At 40.2% G+C, this 10,352-nt stretch overlaps 1 protein-coding gene across 1 annotated transcript; it reads left to right on the top strand.

The window, feature by feature from the left end:
- The first annotated feature begins 657 nt into the window (after positions 1-657).
- LOC134633429 (microfibril-associated glycoprotein 4-like) lies at positions 658-10,018 on the top strand. The gene is made up of 6 exons (XM_063482274.1): positions 658-703; positions 1,850-2,005; positions 2,664-2,699; positions 6,398-6,494; positions 6,625-6,792; positions 9,735-10,018. The coding sequence occupies exons 1-6, from the start codon at positions 695-697 to the stop codon at positions 10,016-10,018; spliced, it is 750 nt and encodes a 249-aa protein (XP_063338344.1). The 5' UTR covers positions 658-694.
- The last annotated feature ends 334 nt before the right edge of the window (positions 10,019-10,352 follow it).

The following is a 10,352-nucleotide window of genomic DNA, read 5'->3' as shown; positions in this document are numbered from 1 at the left end:
CGTGGGATTGAAGAGGTCCTGGAAGTATTCCTTCCACCACCCTGACTATAACCTCAGTTGAAGTCACCAGCACCCCACCCCCACTAAACACTGAGTAGAGCCCCGCTTTGCTCTCCTGAGTCACCTGACAGTTTGCCAGAATTGATTTGAGGCAGATCGAAATTCTTTTTCCATGGCTTCATCAAACTCCTTTTGGTTTTGCTTCCACCACTGCAAGAGCTACATTCCACTTAGCTAACAGCTAATGGCACGCCAACTCTGCAGTCCCACAGGCTAACCAACCTTGACTGGACTTTTTCAACTTAACAGCTTCCTTCACCTGCAGAGTCCACAATCTGCTTCAGTGATTACAATTAAAACAATCCTGTTGCGACAGCTGATCCATGCAGTCGCCTCAGCAAATCAGGTCCAGAGTTGACAGAAAATACTTTAGAAATGATGTAAAACAAAGAGACCAGAATGAGTCTGGACTGACTACAAATTTAACAACATACCACTGAGTAGAGCTCCTGAGTAAGATGTGTGTTCTGTTTTGCAGCCTTCATTTGAGGATTTCTTATAGAGATCTGTCTCCATGCTCTAATGCAACTACTTTAAACCACATTTTTGTATTGTATCAGTAATTATTGATTTCTGCTTATAACTACAGCTCAGAGTCATCAGATTTTCATCACATCAATTCAACAGAATTGCAATGATGAAGGTAAGTGAACTCTTTACATTTCTGACTGAATATATATCAGTCCTATAGAGGTTTTGCAGACATGTGACCACTAACATATAATAATCCCAAAACTTAATGTTTAGCAGGTTTTTCATTATGTAGATGAGATAAACTATGAGTAAACAAACTAGTGTATTTACACTCTCAGAGGAAGCAAAGCTGTCATGGTCCCGGGACTTCTAAGACTTCTAACCAGTGTTTTGTGTTCTCTTGTATTTTTCTCATTTGGTGTTACGTTTTAGGTCCATTGTTTCTTCTAAAGGTTCCCAGCTTATTCTGTTTAGACGTCGTTTATTAGATTTCCCCTCGTGTCTTTCCCCTGTGTCTCCCTCTGTGTATCTGAGTTCTTATGCCTTGTTTCTCCCTGCTTGTAATTTATTCCGTGCCTTCCCAGCCCATTATGTCTGTATTCGCCCCATGTTCTCTGCCCCTCCAGTCCGCGTCTCTGTGTACTTCCTGTTTTACTTCGACTTTCTCCCGTTGGTGTACGTCGTGCTGTATTTGCTCCTGCCCTGTCTTACGATTATCAGTGTTCCCCGTGTGCTCCCACGCCCTCGTTATCCTTCCTTGTGTGCGTCTCCCTGTGTTTCCTTGTGAGTTAGCTTTAATATTTCCCAGTTTAGTTTTTGTTTTGCCGTTCTGTAAATAAAGCGTCATTTTGAGCTTAAGTTTTGTTTCCTGTGAGTTTGCATTTGGGTCCTCGCCTGGCTGCAGACAGCCGTTTCATGACAAAAACACTTTCCTGACTAGCATCTCGCTTGTACCTTGAGGCGACTGTTGTTGTGGTTTGGTGCTGTATAAATAAAACTGAATTGAATTGAAAATTGAAATTTTTTAGCCCCAGCTCTTGTCGGCGGTCCAGCATGTCTGATCTGCTGACAGTAACTAACTGTGACTCATGTAAGCTTTCTTATGTTAGAACTCTAACGTCAGTTCAGGAGTGATCGCTACCGCTGATCATGTTCAATATGGCGGACAGCAGTTGAGCGACATGTGCATGATGTCACGTGCAGAACCTCTATGGTTTGTGTCTGTGTGGCACCACCACAGTCTGACAGTCACAAACGTTACAGCTCTACATGCAGCTTTGACTGAAGTAAAATAAGAACACCTCCTCTGTTCCAGCTGCTGTCAGTCTTCATCCTCCTCCTGCTTCCTCTGATGACCTGCTGTGAACCTTTCATCCTTCCACTGGACTGCAGCGATGTCTATAACCAAGACACCAGTCGAACCAGTGGAGTGTACACCATCTATCCCATTGGAGCCACGTCTGCTGTCCTGGTAGACTGGAGTTATTTACTCTAATGAGAAGCTGATTTTTTAGTGTTGTTATTTTCAAACTTCAGACCATCACGACCCATCCAAAGATGCAGAGGATTCATTTCCTTGTTTTCATTGATTCATTTGGTCTTCAGGCCAAAAATGCACCAAAATCATTTCATTCTCCAGACCAGTGGTTCCCAAACTTTTTTGTTAGGCCCCTCTTTGTTCCCCCCCACCGGCACAAACACATCCTCCAACCACGCACACCCACCATATTTAGTTTTCAAACTTCATTGCAGATTATTTCACACCTCAAACAACGTAAACAATGAAACAAATAAAAGTAAACTGCAATAAATTACAGGTAGCAATAAAATAAACTACTACCTCTTTTAAATAACAGAACAACAAAACATCTTTACGGTGTAATTATTTTAGGTGTAGGTTTTTGTTTTTTTACTGTGTGAGAATATTCAACATTGCTATCAACACATTTTTCCAAAAATGTCTCTCTGTGCAAAATGAGTTTAAAAACATAACAACTGTGGGATGCTGTTTGTTTGTTGTTGATTATAATTTGGACAGCTGACTGCGTGCTCCCAACGCAGGGGGAACCAAATTCTGTCGGGGATACCTACCATGGCACCACCGTTGTGCAGGTGAAGCCAAAGGCAAGGTGTACTGTGACATGGACTCACAAGGACAGTGGACGGTGAGTATCTGAACTCCCAGCTTCATGTCTGGTTGTCTGAAGTGCTTAGACTGCTTAGTGATGGTATGAGAGCCCAATGAGAATCGATAAGAGAATCAAAATGAAGAATTCTTATAAATTCCCATCCCTCCTTACTAGGGATGGACCAATCAGATATAAAGTATCAGTATGGGTCCGATCCTGAGCTACATTATTGGATCAGATATCAGGGAGAAATAAAAAAGTAACCCGATCCATTAAATATCAGGAAAGCACCTCAACAAACCTGCGACATGGAGTAACCCAGCTCATGACCTTAGCACGTTAGAGCAGTATGCGTCACATGATAGAGCAGCTGTTGTGTGCGAGACCTCTCAGCGGTCTGGAGTTCACACTGAAATCCTCACTACGTGCTGCCAAACAGGCATTTCATCTACGAGCAAGCGATCCCAGAGAAGTAAAGCAGGTGTGTAAGTTCATCTCTGAATGTTGGTAAAGCATTCCCACATTAAGCTTAACAACCGATATATGGAGCTCGGACGTCTGCGTGCTGTCATTGCTAAGTCTGACCGCACAATGGACAGGCTCACGTTTTACTTTGAAAAAAAACTGCAGGCTGAACAGTTTCATGGTTCGAAAAAAAACTAAGAAAAACAATTTTTTTCATACTTGTGTTAAGTTTTGTATAGAAATTACTCTGAATTCAGTCTCAGGTTAAATGTGATAGAAACAGCTCACACTGACATCCATCTTGTTAAAAGATGAGTGTCATGAAGCTGTTTGCATTAATTTGCACTGCTTTCCACTCTGGATGTCTGTTTATGTTAAGCTTTAAATATAAAAGGGTCCATTATGCAACTTGTTCTTTTTAAGTTGTTGAATATAAACATTATTTTGTGCTGATAGTGCATTTCATTTTTTCAGAACCAAAGAGTTTTTGAAATCTGCATTAAATTGCATTTTAATTTACTTTCTGAATCTTACTTACAAACTTAGATTTCTGCTTAAAGTTTAAATACAAACATCAGTATTGCTGAACTGCAAAATATTTGGGGTTTATTGTATTTTTTGCATACAAGTATAATAGAAAAGCTTTAGTGTTTTGTTTTCTAAATTTGAGTGTGAACGTATACAGAATGCAGCGAGATATTAAAAAACTGTTTTATTGATTATAACATAGATTATATTGAATTCATATCGGTATCAGCAGATATCCAAATTTAAGATATCGGTATCGGATATAAAAAAAGTGGTATCATGCCATCTCTACTACTTACCCGTGCACACTGTTTGGACTGTGGGATGAAGCCGGAGTACCTGGAGAGAACGTGGAGAACATGGATTAAAACCTGGAACGTCTTGCTGTGAGGCGACAGTCCTAATGACCACACCATCATGCCGTCAGTCTCTCATTTCATACTAAATATTTACTGATTCAGTTTTTTTAATTGATGTTTTTAACCCTAACCCCACTACACTATAAATATAAATATAGTGAAAAGTTTTTAGTGATATTAAGTGATTAAATTATTTAAATTTAGGTTATTCTAATGTTTCTTCCTACTAAAAACTGTCCATGCACACTGTTACATAAATATTATTGATAGTAACTTTTTTAAATCTAGTTACAATAAATTACACATAGCAATTCCATTTTTATATTAATATTGTTTCTTGCAAAAGCAATGTTCAAAACAGACACGCCCACGTTAAAAAATATGTCACAGAAAAGAAGAGAAAAAACAATCCATACAAAAATGTCTGGGAGATCAAAATAAATACATGAAGTCAAATTGTCATGGCTGTGTGCAGGCAGGCAGGAAGAGAGGAGCCAAAATGCAGCACTCACGGAGGCTTTATTGCTGGGAAGAAACTGAACAAAAGACTAACTAAACTGGGAGAATGGAACAAACTAAACAGGTTGGCAGGCTGGCAAACAGAACACACAGCGGAAGTGAGGGTACGACGTGACACCGAGCAGGGGAAGATGCAGACACTCAATACAAGAGGTGAACAGAGCTAAGAGGAAACAGCTGGGAGACACGGCTGACGCTGATTACACTGACGAGACAGGGAGAGCACAAAGCTGAACGCACAGACATCAGGCACAGACCTACAAAGTAAAACAGGAAGTACACGACAGACAGAGAGATCCAGACGAGACACAGAACAAACAGACGCAGACTCATGAGCAGACAAAATAACACCACGGACAGACAGAAGGAACACAGAGAAGAGGGAGCACAGGATAAAAACTGGGAAACCAAATAACAAAACCTAAAAACAAGAACTCAGGAAGTACTGCCAAACTAGGAGGCTGAAATACTAGGACAGAAACCAAAACAAACAGTCATACTTCATAATAGAATCAAAAGAAAAAGTACAAAACCAAAAACACTGGGTCACCGAGCCAGGACCGTGACACAAATACTTGCAGGCTTTTACCAACAAGTTGTCCTTGAGCCAGAAACGAAAACATTATTAATGCAGAGGACAGAAAGAAGTTCACACTCTGAAAAGCTGCTGTTAAACAAAAGCACACTGATGGCATCATGTATTCTAGTTAGTTTTAAACTATCAACAACACACAACACAACTTTACAAATAAATAACAAACTTGCTCTTGAACTTGATTCCAGCTTCACATTGTTTAGTTCTTAGTGACATTAGCTTTGGGCCGGCTTTAGACCATCAAACGCTTTGAAACACTTCAAATATGCTCTTCAGTTCTTGGTGTAGCTGAATATGTTTATTAGCCTCATTAGCAGGACACAGGCTCTGGGTACGTTCACATCTTTAATCAAATAATAAACTGATCATTTGTGAGAGGCACATGTCCCATAAATATTACATTTTAAAAGACAGTTTAAAAAAAAAACAACACAGTTCATTGTTTGTTTGTTTGTATTTAATGACAATGTGCTCAAATTATTTTGCTCCTTTGGAGATTTATTATAGTTAAAGAGCAACATGGACATTTAAAAGACAGGACTTTTTTTATTATGTGTAAGAAAATAAATGCTACCAAAAAAACTGCACAGTCGTGGCTTTTTCTTTTGTTTTTCTTTTTTCAGAATGCAAAATTTTAAGGCAAACAACACTGAAAGAAAATTTCAAACCTTTTTAACTATGGTGTTTAAAAAAACAAGCAAACAAACAATAAATAAGTAAGCATGCGCATAAATAAGCACTTGTTAGAACTGCAGCTAAATTGTTTTCAGATGGCCCAACCGTCTAAAGCCAAACAGAGACCTAGGATGTGCCCGTCTCTGAAGAACTTTGGGTAAACATCTGAAGTCTACATGTGCTGTGTGTGACAATTTTCATAGCCCATGTTTGACAAATATTTTCTTATCCCCCCCCCCCAACCCAAAAAAATTCTTAATTTAACAGAGTACATTGGGCTGCAAACTGAACTAAGAGAATAGAAACAAACCATCGGGTCTATTGCACTGGTATCAATCCGATACTAACACCTGTATTGGTATCAATACTGTCGGTATTTGGATCGATCCGCCCACCTCTACAGAATTACCTTTAATTAGTTAAGCAATTGTATCCTCAAAGTGAACTCGCCCTTTGGCTTAAACATCAACATCCACCAATTTAAAACCTGTAGAAACCCACAGCTTTTATGTTAAAAACACTTAATATTTTCCTCACTAACCCCATGGATCATTCTTTAGAGTGTAGTAAGCACCTTCCTGCCTCCTCCCCAGGTGTTCCAGAGGAGGTTGGACGGCTCGGTGAACTTCTACAGACCCTGGGATCAGTACAAGACGGGCTTTGGTAACGCTGCTGGAGAGTACTGGCTCGGTGAGGGTCCTGTTTATCAGTCATTAAGTTCTCTGTTCATAAAGTAGAACCTCTTATGGGACTTCAGGGGTAGAATCATAACCATAAAGACTTGATCAATGACTTTCTAAATGTTTGTGATTCTTTCCAGGTTTGGAAAATGTCTTCTACCTGACGCAGAGAAAAAGGTACGAGCTGATGGTCAACATGGAAGATTTTGATGGAAACAAAGTGTTTGCTCGTTACTTCTCGTTCTCCATCGATGGAGAGTCTGACGGCTACAGGCTGAATGTGTCTGGATTCACTGATGGAGGGGCAGGTGGGTGAATACATACCCTTAAAAGGTCTTGGGGCCGTTTTGTGGCTTTTTGGTTTTTCATTTCCAAGCCATTTGCACTGTGTTGCATGGAATATAGCCAAATTCTCTAAAAAAAAGTTTGGTATAATTTTATTTCAAAATTCAAGTCTGACTTCCTTAAATTAGCTTCAGTGGCTAAGCTACAAATAAACTTACACTATTGGTCCTAGTGGTCGATTTGTGCCCCATTGAAACCCATTATAAACGCTATTTTTCATTCCACGATCATTAGAACTAATTGTACTCGCATCCTCCAAGCTTTGGTGACATTTTGGAGTCCGGGCCTTAAAATTGTAATTTTTTTATTTGTCCACCAGGTGGCGCCCTTTTTTCATTTTTTGGCTATAGTCCAAAGTAAGGCCAATAATTCAGGTTTGGAGCGCCACTTTCTGCTTTAAAAACTGGGAAAAAAAGAGTGGTATTGTGTGTCACTATCGATTACCTTTATATTTTTTAAAATATAAAGGTCTTTATGCCAAAAAAAGAAAAAAAAAGACACAAACACACTTTTTTTTTCAAATTTATTCAAAAGCTTTAGAAAGTATTTTCTCTCAGACGGCCACACTGCAATACAATCAAATTAAATATAAAAGCATGGACCAAAAGCAAATTACATTTTATTTTTGCCTTCAAATGTATTATTTAAATGTAGATCCAGTTGAATGACCTGAATGACCCGGAAGTGCATTGATGGGAAGCTAACAAACTGCTTTGTAAAAACACGGCATGAGCAGAAAATGGAGCTTCTGTCATCTCACACGGTCAATCGATCATGTAGAGACACCAATTATCTGCAAATTGTGAGCGAAGGGGAGACCGATGGGAAGAGCCACAGGATGATTTTAACAAATTCACGGCCGATGACGAGGCTCCGGAAGCTCCGGAAGAGAGCTGACTCAGCGTGCGTAAATGCGCACAGTGAACGCTCCGCTTATGCTTTCTGAGGCACGAAAAATTGTGATGTTTTGTTTGAAAAAGTGAAAAAATAAGTATCGCTACATTACCATTGCGTTTGGTGGTTAGAACAAAAATGTATGTTTTTAAATGTTTTTAAATTAAAACGCGGGAGTTTGACGTCACGACGACGTATTTCCGGTATAGGCTTGTTTACGGCTCCATGCGAATCCTGGTGCAATCGCTATGATTTTGTCGTATAAAATCGTCTAGTTTTAGAGTAAATGACAAGAGATCACTTCTGAACGTCGGTGATACGGTTGCATATCTAATGTTGGACACTTTTAAACCCGACCGACCATGTCCGCCTGCACCGCCTGCACGACCGCGTCCATGGAGCTAACTCCGGTGAGTGAAAAGCGATCGGCTCTTTGTTTTCATATATTTCAGTGCGTTTTACTTGTAGTAGTCTGCATGTGACAAAAAAGAAGAACGAATCTTTCTTGCTATCGTGCTATGTGACCTGCCGTGCCAAATTAAATGTTGGAAAATTTTTTCCACGATTTGGGGATTATGCGCATCTTCATGGCACAAAGACACAACGTGTTTGTGTCCTTATAGTTAGTATCCTTACATTCTGTTTTGAGGGCTACAACAGAATATTATTTGTTTTCATGTGGTATCGGACGTGTTGTTATGAGGACACCGAAACTGTCAAAAACGCTGCAGCTACTGGGACCGGGGACTGCCCGGGCGCCGCTCAGAAGCGAGCGGGGCTGCTCCAGACAGACCCGCGGGAGAGGCAGACTCCTCCCCGGGGTCTGCCTCTCCCGCGGTCTGCCTTGGCCGGCTGCTCGGGCGGGACCATTTTCTGCCCTTAGGGCTTTTAGAGGGTGTATTTTTTTTAAATCAACAGAAAATTATTTATTTGTTTTCACGTGGTATCGGACGTGTGTTTTGGGGACAAGGAGACCCAACCACGATGCCCCGCTGCTGCTCGAGACAGACCCGGGAGAGGCTGACTTCTCCCGGGGTGCAAGCAGCAGGGTGCTCGGGCGGGACCATTTTCTGCTCCTGCAAAAAAAATAAAAGGGGATCAAAATGAATGTTGGTGCCAATCTTTGGTCCATCTAAAGGCCTAATTATAATAACAAACGAATGTTACTTCAGATGGTTTTTTTTGAAAATATTTAATTTTTAATTTTTTGGGGGCTAAAAAAACAGGGCGCTCATGTAATTAAACTGGGATTTAAAGGGTTAAAACAGCGAAAATATAATTAAAACTTTATATGAATATTTCAGGGAGAAGTAGTTGTAAAAGTCTGACCAATTTAAAGTGGAAAAAAATATGAATAAATAATCATTTTATAGCACTTTTTGGGGCGTGGCCGTTTTGTGCCCTTAGGACCGATAGTGTGTGCATTTTTTGAAATGGGCTCCTGCAAAAAAAATAAAAGGGGATCAAAATGAATGTTGGTGCCAATCTTTGATCCATCTAAAGGCCTAATTATAATAACAAACGAATATTACTTCAGATGTTTTTTTTTGAAAATATTTAATTTTTAATTTTTGGGGGGCTAAAAAAACAGGGCGCTCATGTAATTAAACTGGGATTTAAAGGGTTAAAACAACGAAAATATAATTAAAACTTTATATGAATATTTCAGGGAGAAGTAGTTGTAAAAGTCTGACCAATTTAAAGTGGAAAAAATATGAATAAATAATCATTTTATAGCACTTTTTGGGGCGTGGCCGTTTTGTGCCCTTAAGACCAATAGTGTGTGCATTTTTTTCAGACCTACCAAGGTTAAGTAAGTTTAAAGTCTTGTGCTGGATTCTTGTGGAGAGTCTGTGGGAACAGCAGGTCATGAATCAGTGCCTGGGGAAAGGAGCTCAAATACAGGAGGCTGGTCCAAAAGTAGTCCACTGAGAACACTCCCAGTACACCTGCTGATCAGTCTGACTGGGATTAAAGGTAATGTTGGGATTGTTCATCTGTGTCTCTGCAGGAGATGCCCTGAATTTTCACAACCAACAGAAGTTCTCTACGTTTGACAAAGACCAGGACAGCTCGTCAGTGCACTGTGCAAAAACATATCTGGGGGCGTTCTGGTACAACGACTGTCACTATGCAAACCCTAACGGGGTTTATCGTTGGGGAGCTGATGGCACTATCTTTGCTGTTGGTGTGGCCTGGCACCAGTGGAAGGGTCATGATTACTCTCTGAAGACCATCAGCATGAAGATCCGTCCTCTGCAGTTAATCTACAGAACAAACAAATGTCTGACATGAATATTTAACAACAGCAGTCAAAAAGTGTGCAAAGCAGCAATCAAAGCAAAGGATGGCTAAACTTTGATTACGAGACAGAGAAACCTGTTTTTGTCCTGTAATGTTACATGATGTGATCTCCTCTGAAATGTTGTCATCAATAAAGCTGCACCAAAACATTTTACTTTCTCTTTCGTAAGCCCCTCCTCTCTCTCTGAGCTTTTCCACCACTCCGTCCCAGCAGACACTCAGTAAGAAGCAGGATCTGTTTTCCTACCATCAGCTGTACTCGAGCTTTATGACAAGACTGAAATAATCCCTTTGTTTCTAACTCAGACTGAACCAGCTGCTGTTC

The sequence above is a fragment of the Pelmatolapia mariae genome, linkage group LG8 (genome assembly GCF_036321145.2).
Source record: "Pelmatolapia mariae isolate MD_Pm_ZW linkage group LG8, Pm_UMD_F_2, whole genome shotgun sequence".
Lineage (NCBI taxonomy): Eukaryota > Metazoa > Chordata > Actinopteri > Cichliformes > Cichlidae > Pelmatolapia > Pelmatolapia mariae.
The sequence above is the reverse complement of the archived record's forward strand: the minus strand, read 5'-3'. Positions and strand labels throughout refer to the sequence as shown.